The sequence below is a fragment of the Platalea leucorodia genome (genome assembly GCF_965183815.1).
Source record: "Platalea leucorodia genome assembly, chromosome: 12".
Taxonomy (NCBI): domain Eukaryota; kingdom Metazoa; phylum Chordata; class Aves; order Pelecaniformes; family Threskiornithidae; genus Platalea; species Platalea leucorodia.
In genome coordinates this window covers 15,912,033-15,931,922 of record NC_138834.1, presented here as the reverse complement: position 1 = coordinate 15,931,922, position 19,890 = coordinate 15,912,033, and the positions used below count along the sequence as shown (strand labels likewise).

Genomic DNA, 19,890 nt, shown 5'->3' with positions numbered 1-19,890 from the left:
ACTGTTTGTATTTTGAAATTTCCCTAAGGTCACACTTACTTAATCTTGCAAACATTGAGCTCAGAAATGACCTGGGCTTGTCTGGACGGCCAGCGTGGGTAAAGTGTATCAGCAATGCGGCTGGTCGTTCCGCGTCTGTACTGGCCTGTTGGGAGCCGTCAAACCCGCGCCCAGCCCGGCCGCGAGGCCGTGCTGCGCCGCCTGCAGAGGCTCAGGAGCGCGCCGGGGTGCCCAGCGCCGCGGTTTCAGTCGTGTGACAGTCAGAAGCCTCTTGCCGAGATGAACGTTTCCTGTCTCGAGCGTGGAAGTGCGTTACGTTCCGCGAGAGAAGGGGAAGAGCCACTGAGGCAGTTAGGAAGTCTGTGCTGGCGGCTGGGCGGCTTCCCCAGCGCCGTACCGACCTCCTTGGAGGGAAGGCTCCCAAGTCTTTTTCTTTTTATGCAAGTAGTCAGTGGAATTTGAAATTAGTTTTTAGTTAAACGGTAGTAAACTGCATTTTTCATTCAAGTTACAACTGTCACATTTTCTTATCTCTATTCCATTTCTTCCTGTTATTCTTACAGGCACTTGGGCTTTTTACTTCAGGATGTCTTGCAAATGTGGTATTTTTCATGCTTTCCAAGATCCCCAGCGTAACCTGAATGTGCGGCTGCTGCCAGGTCTGTGTATAATGAGGGCTCTCAACTTAGGCAAAACAAAGCTTAATTTAAAATCAAAATAATTTGTCCTATTTTTCTTACAGCTAACACTGTCGGGAAAGACTGTGTAGAGGAGACTGTTGTGATGTGAAAGCAATTTCAGCTGAGTCCTGTAAAACATTTTCTACACGGCTTAAACTTGGAGGGCTGAGATGGCACCTCTTTTTTTTTTTCGAAATCGTGTGCAATTGAGAGGTGAGCCCCATCCCGCTGGGCTCCCAGGCAGGCAGACGCTTCAGAAGGGGATCCAGAGGCCGGGCAGCTCCTTGTTCTCAGGGGGGGGGGACGACAGGATGGGGCTCGTGTCCGTGCTCCCCAGGAAGAGTTAGGTATTTCTCACCTGTGTGTATTGAACTGTGACAGCCCGGAACAGCTCGTCCCTTCCTTCAGTCTGTTGGGAACTCACATGAAGAGACTGTGACTTTATATAGGATATAAAATACATCAAATCTAAGGCGGGGAGGAAGTAACTCCTCATTACTGTAACTGTGTTTCCTAAGAAAGGATTCTAGTTAGGGCTGCCCCCGCTTCCTTCCCAGCAGGCTGCCTCCCAACCAGCGTCCTGTGCGCTTGCTTAGGGCGCTGGGGCAGAAACCACCCTGTCCTCGAGAGGGGCGCTGGGGCTTATCTCCTTCCCCACCTCCTTCTCGGGGATGCATCACCTGGTTTTCCCATCTCAGTGCCCCACCTTTGCAATGTTGGCTGAGTTTGTAAACCGAAAAAACTTTTGGCTTCACCTGTAAAAAGACCCTTTTCTCAAAGGAGAGCCTGGCCCTACCCATGCCCAGCCAGCTCAGCGCTGTCCGGGGGTGGCTCTCGGCAAGCGCTCCCCATTTAATGCTGCAAAACTTGTTTGTGTTCTGCACTTTCAGCAGTTCGCTTCTGTAACAGCCCCGAGGAGCAGACGCACGTGCATTACAGCCAAAATTCTCTCAGTCAGTAGCAGCGAGGAGTAAGTGCTTAGTATCCTGCTCTGAGAAAAGCGCTTTGTATCTTGCTCTTTGCTCTCCGAGCTGTGGGGCAGGCTCTGCGCATGGCCATGCTGTTTACCCCAAAGCACTGCTGTGAAGTGCTGTGTGCCAGGCCACCGCTCCCTCTCTGGGCCTGTGGCAGCAAGGAAGGTACTGGAAAGCTTTTGTTGGAGAGACTTTGCAACCTTGAAGCATGGGTTTTTAGGTAATAGCAAAAGGGAACTCCTGTTAGTATCTTAAGGTGATGTTAGGCTCAGGAACCCGACTGGCGTGCGTACCCAGACCAGTGATTTTTGACCAGCTCCACCCTTTCTGTAATTTGATGATGATGTGCACTGTAATTCAATACAGACTGGGGCAGAGGTGCGGCACTCAGCAAGTTACCGCCAAGTGTGCGGTTGTGAGCCAGGTCAGCTGTTGTAGCCATGTCAGAGCTAGCAAGAAGCTTGTTAAGGAGACGCGCGGTGCGTGATCCGGGCGTTCCCTGAAGGAGGCTCCGGTGGCGGGCGCAGCAGCCGGGCTCCCCCAAGAACTACTCGATTCTGCTCCCCCGTATTCGCAGAAGGGCCCCATGGGATCTGGTACATCCCGTTTGTGTTCCCTGGCAGCCGAGGTGGTCATCGCTATCCTCCCCCTTAGGCCAGCCATGGTGCAATTCCACGCTGCTCTGGAGAAGAGAAGCTGCGGTCATTTAGCGTTGGTAAGTGAAGGCGGCGTGCCGTTGAAGAGGAGCAGAACGCGCGGACGGTACGGTAAAGCAGACCCAAGAGAAGCAGCTGGGTGGAGAGAGGGGAACCAGTGCAGCAGGCGTGGCCTAAGTGTGACTGACTGCTCGGGGTCCCTGGGGATGCGGTGGCCCTCCGCACACGAGGTCAGCGAAGACGAGCACCGAACCGTAACTCTGCATTCCCGAAGCCCTTGCTTTCTTGCAGCGAGCAGCCCTACGGCTCCCGTTCTAGCTGAGTGGCTGCCAGGAGAAACGAGTCTAAAATACTATCACTTTCTCCTACGCAGTCATGGATCTGAGCCTTCAGCAAGCATCAAAGCAGTGGTAGGGGCTGAAGTCAAGCTAGAAATGTGCCTCTCGCTCCTAGAAGCCCTCCATAATTTACAACACATTCCTGGTCATTAGACTGCTTTTCCAGTAGAAACACTCCTGTGGAATTCACTGCCTGGCTCTGTTTCTGTTCATCCTCAGGTTTGCGAGAGCAGCAAGGAGAAATTCAAGACTTCAAGACTTCGCCCTCTAGCGCGCTGCGAAGGGATGATTTATATTGCTGGGAATACATTGCTTCTGCGCTGGCAACACCCGCTGCCCCTCAGGCTGGCGCGTGCAGGCCCTGGTGGCTTACGCTCCCGTGACTGGAAGAAAATATTCTAACTAACTGAAGTCGCATTTTCATTAAGAAAAAGAAAGTGGGGACGGGTGGTCCTTTAAAATCAGGTTTTATTTGTCTTCTCTGCTTTCTTATCTGTAATAGAATCCTCCTGGTTTTCTCTCCACACAAATCTACATAAATGGCACCACAGGAAAATAACCATTTACCTCTAGGGTACTCGGCCTTTGGACAAGGGGGCGCACCATGCGGGCCTCTCCATCTTTTCCTGAGTTTAGAGCTTTTCTTTTGGCTGCTCAATCTTCTAAAAGTTAATTTCTTGCCAAAGATAACTGATTGAGGATACGTGCTACTGCTAAAGCTTCCTGGCACGGCTTTGTGTGTCATCTGTTCATTTCCTTGTTGTTGCCCAAAACAGGTAGAGATTAAAGGCTGTTACTGCCCCTTCATCCACTTCATGCTCTTTCTTTCCTGTTGGGGAGTTGCTGGTGTAGTAAAAGCAGCTTTAGGAACAGAGGGCTTTTGGGGTTTTGTTAAAAAATCAGTCTCGGGCATTGCAGCTTTTCTGTCCTTTGCTTTTACGCCTACATCTGTAAGTGGCTGAGTGAGCAGGCTGCTGGGCAAGATCGAGGGGGGATTCTGACCTTTGGTTTTGCACCCGCACAGAGAGCAGGCGCGGGCTGGAGGAAGAGCCCTTTGTGTGTAGGTGGCACCTGCGTCCTCCCGGCTGGCTCCTCTCCCGCGGCCCGTGGGGAAAAGGGCACTGCTGCGAGGGCTGGTTCCCTCAGCACAGCCCGTATCTGCCTAGGAGCTGCGTCCCACACCTGGAATTCATCGCAGTCTGATCAGAAGAGGCAAGGTAACCCGCAGCCTGGGAGGCGCACGAGGAGAACTGCTGACTTGACTGAACAGCAGCCATTTTGCCGCTACCAAACCAAAACAATGCTCCGGTTTAGGAAAAGAGCTACGCTCCCCTGCAAGGACAGGCTGCTTCCTCCCTCCTGCACTCACAGCCATCACTTACAAACCCAGGTACGGCCCTCCATCCACCATGCTTTGTCCAAAGAAGAATCAGCACATTTTAACAAACGGGTCAGTTACTCATTGGTGAGGAAAACTTCCATCGTTAGCCTCGCTCCAGAGGGCCAAGGCTTGATCACCGTTGTGCACCGTTACGAGGCACTTTGAGGCAGCGTCTTGCTCCAGGATCATCTTCAGCCACGGTAGGCCTTCAGCAACTGACCTGCTATCACCAGTCTTTGGATCTCACTGGTCCCCTCGTAGATCTCGGTGATACGAGCGTCGCGGTAATGGCGTTCTGCTGGCATCTCTGTCACGTAGCCCATCCCGCCCAGGATCTGGATGGCCTGAAACAAAGGTAGCAGGTTAGGAAGGAAGCAGGGTCAAGGAATTCATTTTCTGCAGCCCACAGCCACCTGCGAGGGAGCTGAGCCCCCTGCAAGGGCAACGGGGGGGAGGGATGACTGCAGCCCCCTCCCAATCGGAGGAATAAACAGGACTAGAGCCAGGCAAGAGCAATACTGATGTCCCAGACAGGGACTGAGCCACGTCAGAGGTACCTGTTGGTGAGCTGTGTTCAGCTAAGACGCTTATTAAGGATGGGAAAAATAAACACAGACACCAGAGCTCCCGCTCCATTTGCTCACTGTGTTGCAAACTTACTACCAGTCCTGACTGGTGCACCCGCGCCCTCTCACATCGCTGATGATGCTCAAAACTTGGACGCTGCCCTGGACAGCAGCAGGCACAAGAGGACTTTAATCGTACAGCTGCCAGAGGGCAGCACACCCCCACCCCAAAATCCAGCAAGACGGCTGTGCTAACCAGCTTCAGCCACAGGGGTTGGTTTTAAAAAAAAAATAAATCCAGTAAATTCCATCCCGCCTTCCCCAAGCACTTGTGCAACCGCACGCTGTATATCCGAGATGGCAATTACTTACCTGATGAGCGATGGCTGTTGCAGCTTCTGATGCAGCCAGCTTGGCCATCGCCGCTTCCTTTGGGGAAGGAAAACATCACTGAGGGTGCAGCTGTCACAAAAAAGAACACCTCGCTTGCAGGAGGAGCTGGAACGCTCACAGACCAGCTGTGCAGAGCCAGGACAGGTCGCTGGCGCCAGCCGACAGCGGCCATCCCTCTCCCCTTGGCTAAAGCCAAGCTCAGCAGGCTCCCTGCGGTTCGGCAGCAGAGGCCAATATCTGCGGGCGGGTTAAACACCGACAGCGCAGGCTGGGCAAGAGCTGAACGCAGCGATGCTGCACATAACGCCGTTTTCTTGCCTTGGGCCTGTGCCCAGCGCGGTCGCTGCTAGACGAACGCAAGGTTGGCGGTACCTTTGTGAAGGGCTTCCCGTTGTCTTTCAGCATAGCAGCTCTCCAGGTCAGCAAGCGCGCGCCCTCCAAGGCCACAGCCATATCTGCTAGCTTGAACTGCAACGACAAACACGGGCTTTGTTCCAGGTGGCAGCCTCTGCCCGCACAAGAACCCACAGCAGATGTCTCCCACCGCCGAGGCCAACAGAGCTAGAAAAGGAGCGCCTCCGTCCCAACAATCAGTTTTGAAAACAGAAATTATTACCTTGTTTACCCCAGACAGTGCAAAGCGTGCCTGAAGCCACGCCCGAGAGCCCACATGAACCTTCCACCAGCCCCGGAACGGCCGCCTAGCTGGTACCTGCACGGCCTGCAGCTTTGTGATGGGCGACCCAAAGGCCATTCTCTTCTCAGCGTAATCCACGGCACAGTCCAGAGCGGCCTGTGCTATGCCAAGAGCCTGTGAGGCGATACCAATCCTTCCTGCATCCAGAGTTTGCTGCAAAAGACACAAAATAGGTGGTACATCAAGGCGTGCTTGATTAAAAATAGTACACTCGCATTTCTGCTCTTGCTGGGAAGCTGCTGTAGCCTCAGTATCCTCCGGTCAGACCACCTTGATTCACAGCATTCCTGGTTAGGCAGGAACAGAGAGCTGTGAAATGTACTGGGCACTGCGGCGAGAAGCCAGGGGTACAAGAAGGAAAGCAGAAAGGAGAGGTATTGCTGCTTCTTAGCTGGGGGGGGGGGAAGAGGGGGTGCAAAATACGGGAAACAGCACAACGAGGAGCATCTGCTCTGAAGGGGCCGAAAAGAACCCTTCAGCTAGGCCCCAGCACGCTGTGCAGCTGGTTTTACTTTAACTAGGGGGAAAAAAAAAAAAAAAGGAAATCGGGTCAGTTTGCCTCTTTGCCCTCATCATTCGTACGCACACTGAAGCAAGCATTTTTCAAAACGACTAGAGTTGAGTCAAAGAGCTGGCTTACCTCAGAACACCTGCCCGCTAGGCTTTTACCCGCTTCCCTGCCTCACTGCGCACAGCAAGAACTCGCAGCACAGTGAGAAAAGGCTTCCTCGTCTCCGTCCTGGGCTGAGCGGCTCAAAAAAGTGGTTGGTGACCGAGGCGGTCTTTTAGTTGTGGACATAATGGAAGGGGCTGGTCTCCAGGGAGCTCAGCCTTTCTCAAAAAGTCAGGCCAACAAACGGTGGTTTGCCCCTACAGAGAGCACAATGAGCACTTCCAAGGGGAGTGCGTCACTGCGGGGAGCGCGCTCTTCCTCAGAAGTCGCACACGTGCCGTAGCTCAGATTCATCCACCTTTAGCCACTATCCACAGGCCGTCCTGTGCCTCCAGCCTTCCTCTGCCAGAGGATTTAGGGAAAATGCCGTGTTTTGCCTTTATCTACGGGTACAAACTGGAGGAATAGAGGGTTGGGAGAGGAGAAAAATTAAAATACACCAACCCTGCTCAGAGAAAGAACTGCCAAATGGAGTCTATAATAAAAGCGCTGTCAAGGATCTATGGTAAATTAATGATTCCTCAAGCTCTACAAATGATTTCTCCCACGCTGGCAAGAGGGGTCAACTGCTTAATGTTAGACAGAGCAGCTTATGCTAGCGGGTCTCACCAAAGCGAGCCTAAGTCTGAACATGGTTTTGAAAATGGCAAGCTTGGGAACTGCAGCTTTACACAAGCACAGCTGCTCCCCGATCCAGCTCTTACCATGGCGATTTTGAAGCCCATTCCCAGCTGCCCCAGTAGGTTGGCCTTGGGTATCCGACAGTCCTCAAATATCAGGTTGGCAGTGGAAGAGGCTCGGATTCCCAGCTTGTCTTCTTTCTTCCCCAGTGACAGCCCAGCAGTTGGCATGGGAACCAGGAACGCGCTAATGCCCTGCAACAAGACCCAGACTCTTAGGAATGGTGCCAACTCCCCACTTAGCCGAGTGTCAACAGGCCTTCGCCAAACGTTTTTCACAGGAGCCACATCCGGGTAACCGGGAGAAGGGAGGGGAGAGCTGAGACAGAACAAAGCCAGCGCGCATCAGCCCCTCCTCTGCTCAAGTCCCCAGAGCCTTTTCAAAGTGCTGCTCCTGCCCAACTCCTTTACTCCCACCCCTTTTTCCGGACTGACCCACTGAACGCACCTTGTGCTTCAGGGATTTATCCGTAGTAGCGAACACCACGGTGGCCGAGGCGTCCCAGGCGTTGGTGATCCAGGCCTTGGTGCCGTTCAGAACCCACTCGTCACCATCCAGGCGTGCCATCGTGGATGCCGCACCCGCGTCGCTGCCGTTTCCTGAGCAAGGCACCAGCAAACAAACAAAACTCAGGCAATGGGTGGGAGCCTGGGGCGAAAACCCCCAATGTCAGCTCCCGGCCCCTCTTGTAACTGCGATAGTGTCAGCACTGTCCCTCCCAGGGGACCCAAACGGGGAGGGGAAAGGCCCACGTGTCTACGATGTGTCCGTCTCCAGAGCCCTGCTCACACAGAGGGGATGAAAATTTTCAGTGTGGACCACGGGGACGGCAGTTAATACCTTGGGCACTGAGACTTCATTGACACAGAATTGCTGCAAACCACCTTTCTACAACCTCTCACAATTTCACAGACCGAAAGTCCATCCTAAACCCGACTAAGGAAAGAAGCTACCCTACGTTCTTCGCCACAGGAACAGTAGCAGTCACATCACCTGGTTCACTAAGGGCAAAACATCCGATTTTCTCTCCGCTGGTGAAGGGAGCAATCCACTTGTGCTTCTGTTCTTCGGAACCAAACTTGAGTATTGGCCCTAAATACAGAGACTTTAAGAATTGAGAGTTGAGTTAGTGCCTCTGGAAGGTCCAAGCCATCCACTAACTCCCTAACGTCCAAGTGCTCTCCAACACACCAGCACCCCCACAGGGACAGGCGCCGTTTCTCCCATACGCTCCTCTCCAATAACCCCCGATGCCAGACGCGGTTCCACGCCTGTCCCCCACGCACAACCTGAGACACTTACATTATTGACACTGACAATGACGCCCGTGGACGCGCAGCCCCTGCTGATCTCCTCCACGGCAATGGAATAGGCCAGGTAGTCGAGGCCAGCTCCCTTGTACTCCTCCGGCACGTCCATAGCCAGCAGCCCTAAGCCACCCATCTTCTTCACCTGCACACAGGGAACGGAGAAATAAGATCCTCTGCACCAGCAGTGTCCCAGCAAATACACGCAGACACATGGAGATAAAGACAGGTCACAGCAGGGCTACGCAGGGAGGAAAAGATGCACATGACTCCTGGTGAAATGGGAATCTGACTGTAAGTGTCCCCAGGTCCCAATGACTTCAACAAGAGCTGTACGCAGTCACTGCTGCCTAAGAGGAGTCTCTTGATTATTTAAAGAGCTCTCTTCAGTACCGGGAAGGAGGGAGCCTTTTGAAGGTGAAATAAGGAGGGAGCTACAACCCCACCAGCATTTCCTCAGCCTCCCACCAAAGCTTTTGCTTGTCTCCGGTCAGTAGGAAGCTCCCAATGGGAAATCTAGCTGGCAAAAGGCATTAGAACTTTACCTTTGAGTCTGCTGAGCTTCAGCCTAGGACTGCACAAGGAAAGAATTTTACAGAGTGAATGACCCACAGAACAGTTTGCAAGAAGGTGATTTTTTTCATTCCCATTAAAGCCAGGTCTTGCTTCCCAGAGAATTTAATTGTTGGTTACATTCCGAATTATTCCACCCCGAATTCCTCAGCTGGACCCCTGGCTACTTAACTGTAAGCTCTTCAGAGCACCGGCTGTCTCACTCTAGGTCTCTTGTTAATGTTTGGCAACATACAAGAGAAAAAACAAGCTTTCCTCTGTTTTTATATTTAAGATGTCAAGCTTTTGGTGTTGCAGAAATAAGCACATTACCAGCCTCTGCTTGCTGTAATAGGACCCACGCGGAATTTTTACACAAATATTTTCCCTCCTGTACGGGCACCCGAAACACTAGTCCTTCACATCAAATCCAGAGGATGAACAACAGGCAGCAACTAATTCTATGTATGTATGTTGCTTTATCATAATAAACACTGTTTGCATTTCTAATTTTCCCCTACACATTCAAGTGAAAAGACTCAAAATCAAATGTAAAATTCTCAGGTAAGAAAGAACAGTGAAGTAAAGAGGAAACTATCTTCTTCCTTAGAGTGAGTGTGACTTTCCTGGCTATCTTCCTTGCTCCGTCATAGAGAGAGGGGTGTATGACAAAACTCGCACGCCTCTCTGCTTGCTTGGAGCCTTTCGGCTAACTTGACAGCATGTGCTCTTCTGGAGCTCAGTATTTCATTGCAATGAAACGGGCGAGTCTGCTCAACGCGGCACAGAACGTGCTGCTGCGTCTGTACTGCTTTCCGCAGGAGAAGTCACAGGTTTGACTGGAGTCTGGATTTCTTCACAGCCCTAGAGGATGACCAACATGCATCTCCTATCTCCCGATCACTTCTTTTCACCATCTGAAACGCACTCAGGTCATCTATGCTTCTTCACTATAAACCATTTTTACGGTTGTGTGCAGTCTATAGAAGTATTTCATTGATTTTATATGTCAGTTGTGTTACAGCCCATAGGAAAGTCAGTAAGAAAGAGAACTGAAAATTCAATGGTACTAAAGCCAGATACAAAGAAACACAAGCCAAGGTAAAGAGCTCAAAATGTCCTGTGGACATTACAACCCCCACACTCAAAGAACTCTCCCACAAGCTAGTCTAGACTTCAATTTTCTACTAAGCCAGGGATTAATGTACATTTTACTTCAGGCCCAGGTGGTCCGGCCGCAGCAGCAGAGGGAAGTCAGGAGATCGGGGCACATAGATTTCCTTCCTTGTTTTGCTGTCAGGATATCATGCTTGGCATAAGCATTTGTCCTGCACTTTTGAAAGCGATGCATTTTTCCTCCCTGGAGGAAACTGTACGGTTTAAGTAACTAGGCTTGCACTTAAAGCAAGGTTTATGCTTAATGATCTTAATGGTCTTTTCCAACCCAAGCGATGCTACGATTCTAAGTCAGGCTCTGAGCGAGGCAGCCCGCCCCGCTCCTGCCCCCCTCCCGGCGGGAGCGGCACGCACCTGCTCGGCCGGGAAGCGGTGCTCCTTATCCAGCTGGGCGGCGAGAGGCATCAGCTCCTTTTCTGCGAAGTCCCGGCACGTCTGTCGCAGCATCTGGTGGGTTTCGGGCAGCTCCGCTGTCTGGTACACCGTGTGCAGCCGGCGGAGGCACCCAAAGGCCAGTGCTGAAAGGAACGAAAGGAATTAAGCGCCGTTGTTCCCCTCCGCGCCCGGGGAGGGGGCCGAGACCGGCCCAGGAGGACCCGGCCCCAGGCGGGACGCACACAACGCGGCCGGGGGCCTTCCCGGAGGGACGCTTTTCCCCCGGCACCGGGGCCGCGGGATCCGGGACCGCAGCCGGGGCGCAGCGGGCCGGGGGCTCAGCTGAAGGGCGGCACCGCCCCGCCGCGGCTGAAGGGACCCGCCTCAGGCCCTGAAGGGCACCGGGGCGCCGCCTCCCGCGCAGGCCGCGGCCCCTTCCCACCCTTCCTCGCGTGTCCCGCAGCCCCCCCGAGCACCCGCGGCGAAACGAGGCCGAGCCCGGCGCCCTCACCCCTGGCCGCCCCGCCGCCGCGGGCCAGCAAGGCCGCCGCCGCCATGCCGGCCTCCCGTCGCCTCAGGGGAGCGAGGAAACAGCGCACGCGCCAGCCGCGAGGGCGGCCCCGCCCTTCCACCTCCGCCCCGCGCCCCGGCCACGCCCCCCCGGCCACGCCCCCCCGCCGGCCCCGGCCACGCCCCCCCGCCGGCCCCGGCCACGCCCCCCCGCCGGCCCCGGCCACGCCCCCCCGCCGGCCCCGGCCACGCCCCCCCGCCGGCCCCGGCCACGCCCCCCCCGCCCCAGACCGGGCAGCGCCTGTGCCAAAACGGGAGGTTTCTTTATTCCTATTGCTGGTGACAAAATAACGTTTATACAAATACATCGTCACTCGGGCACCGCCGGCAGCCCGGGGCTGAAGGGGCACGGCCAGCACGGCTGCCACGGCCCCGACAGCGCGGGCTGGAGCGCCCGGAGGGGACGGCAGGGAGGAGGTTGAACGCGCCCGCAGCCCGAAGGCCACGCTGTGAGAGATACAAATACGTGTCCTGTAACGGCACCGCGGTCCAGGCGGAGGGAGACGGCGTTTGCTGGTGTCTGTTTTTTCCTTTGCGGCAGCCGAAGAGGTGATGACTCTGCCAGGCATCCGTCCCTTAGCCTTGTCCTCACCGTAAAGCTCCGGGGAGATGGCAGCGTTCGCGTCCGAGGGTTACACCCGATACCGGCCACGCTCTGGGGCAGCACGAGGCCCGGTCGCTCGCTGCGACAGGGCAGAAGGCAAACACTGCGAAACAGCTGAAGAGGATGTAATGAAACACAGAGCTGAGAAGTTCTTACCACGTTCGGACCTCACTGCTTCACCATCACCACCTTCCTCATGCATTTCTGCCTCCTAAACACTTGGTTTTTTCTTCCTGAACCCTCGGATAAGCGGAATAAACATCCTGAAGCACCAGAGAGGAGGCTGCTGCTGCTTCTCTGCAGCAAGAGACATTGAAAATCCTAAAGAAAACACACAAAGGAAGACACCTCCTACCAAAAACGGAGGACAGGGACAGCAGCACCCGGTCCACACCGCAAGAGATGACTGTCCTTCACAAGGTGCAACGTGTACTCCTCGGTCAATCACGCAAATCGCTGTCCGGGAAGCTTGCTTGCATGGATCCAAAGCACTCGCCTCAAAAATGTGAAAAAGAGGTCCCGGTCCTAAGAGGACAAATACTGGAAAGTTTTAACATGAGTTTGTGGGTTTGGTCCCTTTTTTTGTTATAGCAGGACACAGTATGATCCCAACTCTTTCCAAGTCAGCAAGCGACCTGAGAGAAGCTGTCTGCACAGATACCTTTTCCCTTGCTCAAACTTTAACCGACACGGAAAGCATCTCCCTTGCGTTCAGCACCTGGCCAGGACGGACCATCCACCTGACGAGGAGGAGATCCCACTGGAATATCTTCCTAGCTCACCGGGATGAGTAGCTTTGACCCATCATTAAAGCATCAGAGCACACAACCCAGAAGGAAGATGCTCTGTTAAACCATGTTTACCGAAGACATCACCCCTGCCACAAAGAGAAGACACTTTATAGAAGGCATCTAAGAGAAAAGGAGCCTGAGGGAAGCGGCCAAAGCGGGGACAGGAGTCTGGAAATCCCTGACTTTTTGGATTACAATCAACTTTTTCAGTGCTGGGTTGCCCTTTTGTAGGGACTTTTTTTCTGCAGCATGCTTTTTGGGCAAAGCCCTTCTAATTTGGCAAAGCCAACAAATTCAGCTAGAAACTGAGGGGTGCTAGTGCTGCCTGCAAGTCTTCCGCTTTTCCTCCAGTTTTCCTTTTTTTATTGCTGAAGAGCTGATACAGTCACCAATGGGAAAGCAACTGCTTCAATGCTTTTTTCTCATCACTACTGGCAGAGGGAATGACTGAAGGCAGGAATCCACTTTCTGATAAACATCAAACGCCTCATCTACGTTTGGCAGAGCGCTCTCCTGCTCCGTCGCGTTCTGCAAAGCAGCGGCTAGATGGCACCCACACCCCTGCAAACACCCCGACCCTGCAGAGCTGCACGCTACAAACAGCTCTCGGTGGCTTCTGCTGCTCGCTCTGGCCACAGCCTATCTTCCTTTTAAGAACCTTTCCACAGTGACATAGAAAACAGATGGGAATCATCGCACTCATAAGAAAAGCAAGAGGTTGCTTCATACAGAAAATGAGATAAAAGTAACACTTAAAGGCACCTGGATTTATACTACCTACAAATTCAGCTCAATATGCTAAAATTTCCCAGGGAATAACTAGCAGGCCCTTCAGACACCGTCCTGAGCACCTCAGAACGCTTCAGGACACTTCCAGGCAGTTCTGCCTCGTCACAAGTAACGACCTGTTCTTCCATCAAAACAAATGTTTCCCACCTCACCAGCACGGCACGAGGCCTTCTGAAGACAAGCGCTGCAAGAGGCATCTCAAGCTCCACCTTACAAGCAGCTTTAACTAATTCTGAAATAACTAAACAAGGTTGCCCAAGTGCCTTCGGAGATGCTGGAGGGGACTGATGGTAACAGAACTGTTCTTCATCTTTCAACCACGCAGACCTTGCCCCTCCGCATTCCCAAGACATCTGTTGTGGTTGCTCATGATTAATGCTCCACCCAGAACAGGTCATTTGTTGTGGTTAATCATAATTACGTTTCTTCCCAAGAGCTGGAGATTCTTTCATGGCTGCCACCCCACATACTCTCACTGCTTTCCCCGATGCCAGCTGATCTTCTACGCCAAAGTTAACGTCACCAACCTGCAAGGCAAAGGCAGTGGTTTCCTGTTGCTGCGCACGCATTAAGAGGCTCCAGGCTGTGATGCCCACCTCATTTAATCCTGCTAAAACGTAAACTACGCTGAATCTTACTTAACGCAACAGGTAACCAACTGTATCCACCAAGGAGTTAGATTTCAACTGTCTCAAGGAACAAGCGGAACTAATACGACCAAACGCCTCTCGTCTAGATGCAACCTAACTCCCACGTACAAGAGATACGACTGATCAGCCCAGCTGGGGACAGGAAAAATGCCAGTCTCAAGAGCTAGCAAAATCGGCAGAAAAGGCTTTTGCTAGCTGAGATTTGCACGGTCAGGAGGTGGGCTCCAGCACAGCGGCGGGGAAGACATGGGTCTCCTCTTCCCACTGCATGATGCTACTTCCTATTGCCCGATCCCAAAGGCAGCTGTGAAATACACCCTCTGGTCCGGCAGCAACTAACGCAGCACAACTTCCTAAACCATAAATAAGCAGCTAAGTAGGCAAAGCAGTGATGGGAACTCCAACAATTAAAGAGAGAATCATAGAAATTCTCACTTTGTAAGAATCCCACTCCCTAACACCGAGTGATCTGACCGGGGAAGCTTTTAGCTACCAATACCTCAACTGAAGCAAAGCAAAGGAGCCGGTAACACCACCGCCTCTCCTTCCAGCACCTCCGACAGATCATTCAGGTTTAAAAGCACAGAGAGACTGAAGCCTAGGAAGCTCTGCTTCCTGCGCATTTTTCAAGTGATTTTCCACATTCTCCCTTTTTCCTCCAAGCCCCACCGGACTGACATCTCCCCTTCACCCCAGCTAGACTGACAATGCGCTGTCGATCTAGAAAGCAGTACATTCTGTAGCAAGAGCCAAAATTCCTACACAAAGGGAAGCAGGAGAAATGGTAAATACAGTGAGATTAACTTCAGCTCTAAGGTTGACCCCTGAGCTCCAAAATTCAACAATTTGCTCGCAAGAGCTCAAATAGAAATGCTAACAGACTGACTCAGTGACCAACCTGGATAAAGCCCCTGTTTCCCTATCTTGATCTCTAGTGAAATCTCTGGCAAGACACAGATTAAGCTGTTCTCAGGGGCAGCTCAGGCCCCTGGAGGCAGAGGGATGATTCCTATGCTGCTTAGAAGCTGAATTAGTCTCTTATTTTATCTTTCCCACTGGAGAATATTGGGATGCACCCTAAAAAGCAATCTCACCCATGCTACCAACTAAACCACTGTGCACTAAAGAGATGATCTATCCAACTGAAGAAGAGATCTGCTCTTCAGGCATCACTGGCTACTGAAGGGGGAAAATTTTCCTGCTAAGAAATAGCTTACCCAAACAATCTGACCTCTTGAAAGAGGATAGTCACCCACCAGGTGAAACATCAGAAGCACTAAAAGTGCCACCTAACTATAAAGACTGTAACAGCAATCGTTTCCTAACAGTGCCTCCAATCCGTGACCTAACCAAGGTACCAGAAGGTAACCAGAAATAGAGAACGAGAGGCAGGATACGTTGAGCATCGGATAGAGAAGTGTTGCAGGGAGATTTCCTTTACTGTCATGAGCTGTCGTCTTTGCTTCATGTTTTCAGCCTCATGCAAGGAGAAAAGGTTTGGCAAGAAGCCTTATTGCACGAGACAGCAACTCCAGTCCACTCCTGGACATCTGGAACGGTTGACGGCAGCACAGCATCCAGCGGACACAGCATGATTACTGTCCTCCATTGTAAGCATAGTCGGCCTTGTTGTGCATAATCAACTTGTTGTCCACAAAGTAAAAGCTGTCTGAGCGGGTCTCGTATGGATTTTCGACCATCAGACGGACTGCGAAAGAGAAAGCTCAGTTACATTCAAAAGCCTGCCACACTCCACCGGACAGCACAAAGTCACGGTAAAAAGGTCTCTGCCACTCTGCTGGATTTCCCAGGCTGATGCTCTGCCCCACCCAAGTACGAGAAGCAAACTGCTCTGCTGAGCACGCTTCAAAAGCTCTGGCCTGCCCCTTCCCATTCTTCCCATTCACGGGACAAGTGCTGTCAAAAGCAAACAAAGGGGGATGGAGTAATCTCACGCAAGACGACCTTAGAAACTGTCAGAGCCACCACTAGAGCAGAGCAGCAATCACATCTGTAAGCAGAGAGGTTGCAATCCGCAAATAAAAAGCGGTGGCACTCCCCACACGTACGCCGGCGGGGTACAAACTCTGTGCCTCCTCCCGCACCTAGGTGGCCACAGAAGGGCCCACATGCTCCTGCTCTATCCACCCCCTGAGGTCAAAAATACCCCGCGCAAGGTCTATTTGCGGAGATCTTGGTAGGCTCAAAAACACACCTCAGAGAAGAGCCGGTTCTGCTCCAAAGCAGGAGGCTCAAGCCCTAAACAAGGAAGTGCTGAACGCAGATGCGTGGCTACCAAGAGAACCCTTTTTCAGGGTTTTGTTATCTTCTGGCCTACACTGTTAGGCATCGGGCACGTCAGCCCTGTGACTCCGATCAGTTCTTGCAGCCTGTGACTTGACAACACGGGTTGTCTTAGGCTTTCCTTTTCAAAGAAGGAGAATTTTCAACACAAATCTGTAATTCAGTCAAGATTATATGCAAGCTTAAACCAGGAACCTGTATCTGTTTATTCCTGTCCCCCCATCCCAGTCACAACTTCTTTCACAAGCAGAGAGAGGGAGAAAATGAGCACATGCATACACACAAACAAAACCACAACTCAGTGTGGGAAAGGAGATACTTACTAAGGTCTTCTGAGAGCTGAGGGAATTCATAAATGTGTTCACATGTGTTCCTGCTACTGGGGATGCAGAAGCCAAAATCAAAGTCAAAGTTCTTCAGCAAGCGATCTCGGAAGTAGTGCCTCTCAATCATTCTGAAGTTTGACACTGGCTTTTCTCCCACTGTGAATTCCACTCTGTATGCAAGAAGTAGGAAAAAACAGCTAAGACGAAACATCTCTCTTCCTCTTGGGAAGAACAGAGCCTTGGACCCGAGGCTACACAAGAATCTTTGACTCAGTTTTGTTATAAACTGCCAAGAGACACTTTGTAAACACCTGATTCTCCCTTCTTTCTATGAACTCATACTCACGTTGCACCAACAGTCCGAAGACGGAGAAACGCTGGGGTGAACTGGTAACGAACAAAGCGGCCTGCACTAGCGTCCAGTTCACTGTTGTCATCTTCATCCTCTTCGTCTTGCTCTAGAAAACACATCAGCTCAGAGCTGTTCTGCTAATAGCGTACATGCAAAGTAATACTGGCTAGCGGGTGTAGCAGGACAAGCTGGCTGTTGCTCAGGCGCTGAACTTAAAGGTCTTTAATAACTGGTCTGAGACTCGTACTGGCACTAAGCAATAAAGAAAAGATCTGCTATGACAGCTAGCGCAGCCTTGGTGGCTCCGGAGCTGAAACCGCCCTCAGTCTCACCGGATATCCCCCCTCGCAACTGCCAAAGCACATGAAAGAAACTCCGTACCGCAACCAGCCAACAAGGGAAGATTTGCAGTTGATAACACTCCCCCATCTCACAAGAATCACTTCACGTTTTTATGAAAAAAAGTTTCTCAGCAGAAGTAAACTCAGTCCTGCGCTTAAAGGAGAGGAATTCAGTCACCAGGACATATCGAAGGACCTTTCTGCTTGCTTTGCACAGGTCCTGCATTGCAACTTCCCAGCTCTCCGAGTCTCTCTGGCCTCCTTGCAATGTTAGCGCGACGTACCTGAAGCAGATGGCTTCGCAATTTCAAACAGCACTGTTCCAGTTTCAAGGTCCCGGATCTTAAACCTGGTGAAGTCAATGTTGTAAATGTTGTCCTCAGGTTTGCATAAATAATCTAGAAGAGAGAGAAACCATATAGTAGCATTTCAAAAGATCTCTGAGCAATTACCAAAGGCGTTTCGGTTTTTGTTAGCCCCAACCCGTTAAGATACGTACTGCAAGTTGGTTTGCAGAAGCTTCATGAAAGCGGGACAAAATCGAGGCTAGAAGAAACAAAGGCACGCTGAGTGCCAGGTAGCGGAGCGAGAAAGGGAAGGGATCGGGGCAGAAAAGCAAGAGATCAGCAGCCCAGAGGAAAAACAAACAAAAAACCCGGGCAAACCCCCCCCGACTTTCTGGAAGCTGTAACAAAGCTGCAGGAGGAGCGCTGCTGCAGCCAGCGCCGGCCAAGGCGCGCACCCCTCGGCCGCCTCCAGCGCCAGCGCCGCGGCCGGCAGCGCCGACCGGGCCGCCCGGGCTCCGCCGCCCTCTCCCCGCCCCGGGGGCCCGGCCCGGCCCGGCCCCGCCGCCCCGGCCCCCGGCGCCCCCTCCCCGGCCCCGCCGCCCGCGCTCCCCGGCCCGCACTCACTCTCCGTCACCCGGCACAGCCCCAGGACGTGCTCGGGCCGGACGGTCTCCAGCGCCAGCAACTCGGATTCGGTCCACGGCGGCCGCGGCGCCGCGTCGGCCGAGCCGCGCCGCCCCCGCAGGCGGCTGAGCGGTCCCCCGGCCCCCGGCGGCGGCTTCTTCTCCGGCCCCGCCGCCGCCGCCCTCGCCTTCGAGCCGCTCATCGCCCCGCCGCCGCCAAGATGGCCGCCGCCTCCCTCGGTAGCTATGGGAGCGAGGGGCGGGGCCGCGCGGGTCAGAGGGCGCGGGCGCTGCCTGGCAACGCCGCGGAGGGGAGGCGGGGGGCGAAGCTAAGCAGGGCCCGCCCCGTGCGTGGCCGGAGGGGGGACCCGGGCGCCGCGTCGCGACCCGCCGCGGCAGCAGCTCCCTCCCGGGGCTGGGCACCGCGGGCGGCGGCACCGCGGCAGGCCGGGGCGGGGGGGGGAAGCTGGGAGCTCCCTGAGGAAAAGAAACACAAGAAAACGACCAAAAACGCCCACAGCCCCCCGCCAGCCGAGCAGCGGCCCTCGGGGCCGGCCGCGCTGCCAGCGCTCGGGAAGGCCGGGAGCACCCGGGGCTCCCGTTAATTAAATGGCGGTAATTACAGAGAGCGGGCGTCCCCCAGAGAGCCCTTTTGTAGGGAGCGGTGGCGGCACGGCAATGGCATGGAGCGCGCAGCCCTGGCCTGGGGAGCCGGGACCCCAGGCAGGGACGGGAGCGGGTCACCGCCAGCCCGGGCCCCCCGAGCCCCCACCGGAGGGGCACGGCGGGCCGCAGGGCCACGGCCGGCCTCGGACGAGCCCGGCGGGAGGGACCCAGGGGATATCGCACCGCGGCGAGGCTGCGTTTCGTCCCGAGAGGGGCTGCCCACCAGCCTGCAGCAGCCACCGAAGAGCTGCTGGGAGTCACCTCCTTGCCCCGGTTCCCCGAAGGGCTGAACAAGAAACATCTGCATCCTCTTTTCAGGCTCCAGCCGCCACTCAACACGCTCAAGATGACTGGAAACAGATTCAGAGCCGTGGTTAGTGACATTTGCTGCTGCTTGTAAGCAGCACACGCCTGCTACTGCCAACCCAATGCAATTTCGAGCCAGCCTGCCCATGCCAGCGCTCCCAAACCCTCCTCGCTGCGTCGGGGTTGGTGCCTCCATCCCGAGCGGCTGCTCCGCACGGGGCCAGGGTCCCTCGTCCCCCAGAGCAGGCCCCTGGAGAAGGAAGGCGCCGCTTTCTGCCCCGGCTCCAGCCCCTTCTCACCGCCTCCGACGTGGTTTCAAGCTGCAATCGGGGCAGCTTGCAAAACCCCAGAAGGCAGATTACATCTCTGGTGCTCCCGATCTGAGCAGGAAGCAACAAGGTCCACATCAGCACTTTTAAGAGGATGTTGTACCGTTCAACTTGCGCTTAATCGCCCCAAACAACCGGCGAGAGAATCCTGGAGCGGTACCGGAGGCAGGCGGCGGCAGGGGGAGGCTCTGGGCTGCAGCAGCGGTGGGATGTCAAACTGCACGTCGGCAGCGGCCCGCAGGCCCTTCCGCAGTGCCGTCAGCCTCGGCCGCCCGCACCGCCAGCCGTAAAGCAGAGGGGGTTCCCCCATCCCCATCGCTAGAAAAGAGGGACCACCTCATCCAAGTGACAATATAATTTTGTTTATTTTCCTTTAACACACTGCTGGTTAAAACTGCCAGACAGTAGATTTCAGAACATTCCCTCAAACAAACGTCCTGGGGAAATTAAAAAATAAAACCGCTACCGTGTACCAAAAATAAAATAACCCACCCCCACACCCG

At 53.9% G+C, this 19,890-nt stretch overlaps 2 protein-coding genes across 16 annotated transcripts in view; one reads left to right on the top strand and one right to left on the bottom strand.

Moving 5' to 3' along the window:
* SPPL3 (signal peptide peptidase like 3) overlaps positions 1–3,005 on the top strand; it is a 65,932-nt gene extending 62,927 nt beyond the window's left edge. For 10 of the 14 annotated variants that reach the window (XM_082324735.1, XM_082324733.1, XM_082324734.1 and 7 more), the window contains one exon: positions 564–3,005. The gene's annotated coding sequence lies outside the window, so the exon portion shown is untranslated. The remainder of the gene's footprint in view (positions 1–563) is intronic. The other 4 variants (XM_082324732.1, XM_082324740.1, XM_082324746.1 and 1 more) reach the window with 4 other exon arrangements.
* Positions 3,006–3,099: 94 nt separating this feature from the next.
* Positions 3,100–18,294, bottom strand: ACADS (acyl-CoA dehydrogenase short chain). 2 transcript variants are annotated; one of them, XM_082324730.1, is made up of 13 exons: positions 18,088–18,294; positions 17,461–17,574; positions 16,830–16,941; positions 16,481–16,653; positions 10,429–10,592; positions 8,342–8,491; positions 8,033–8,144; positions 7,487–7,638; positions 7,063–7,233; positions 5,701–5,838; positions 5,361–5,456; positions 4,968–5,024; positions 3,100–4,373 (listed from the first exon to the last, which is right to left on the bottom strand). In XM_082324730.1, exons 1-13 carry the CDS (start codon positions 18,287–18,289, stop codon positions 4,221–4,223), a joined length of 1,794 nt encoding a protein of 597 aa, XP_082180856.1. In that variant the 5' UTR covers positions 18,290–18,294; the 3' UTR covers positions 3,100–4,220. The 2 variants fall into 2 exon arrangements, with proteins under 2 accessions (XP_082180856.1, XP_082180855.1); XM_082324729.1 differs by lacking the exons at positions 16,481–16,653; positions 16,830–16,941; positions 17,461–17,574; positions 18,088–18,294 and adding an exon at positions 10,961–11,086.
* Between the last annotated feature and the right edge of the window lie 1,596 nt (positions 18,295–19,890).

Coding starts and splice junctions, on each gene's coding strand:
- ACADS (XM_082324730.1), bottom strand. CDS start 18,289: ATGAGCGGCTCGAAGGCGAGGGCGGCGGCGGCGGGGCCGGAGAAGAAG. Junction 16,654..16,829: donor CTTCGGACTGTTGGTGCAAC/GTGAGTATGAGT, acceptor TCTTGCATACAG/AGTGGAATTCACAGTGGGAG. Junction 10,593..16,480: donor TCAGCTCTCAGAAGACCTTA/GTAAGTATCTCC, acceptor CGTTCCTTTCAG/CACTGGCCTTTGGGTGCCTC.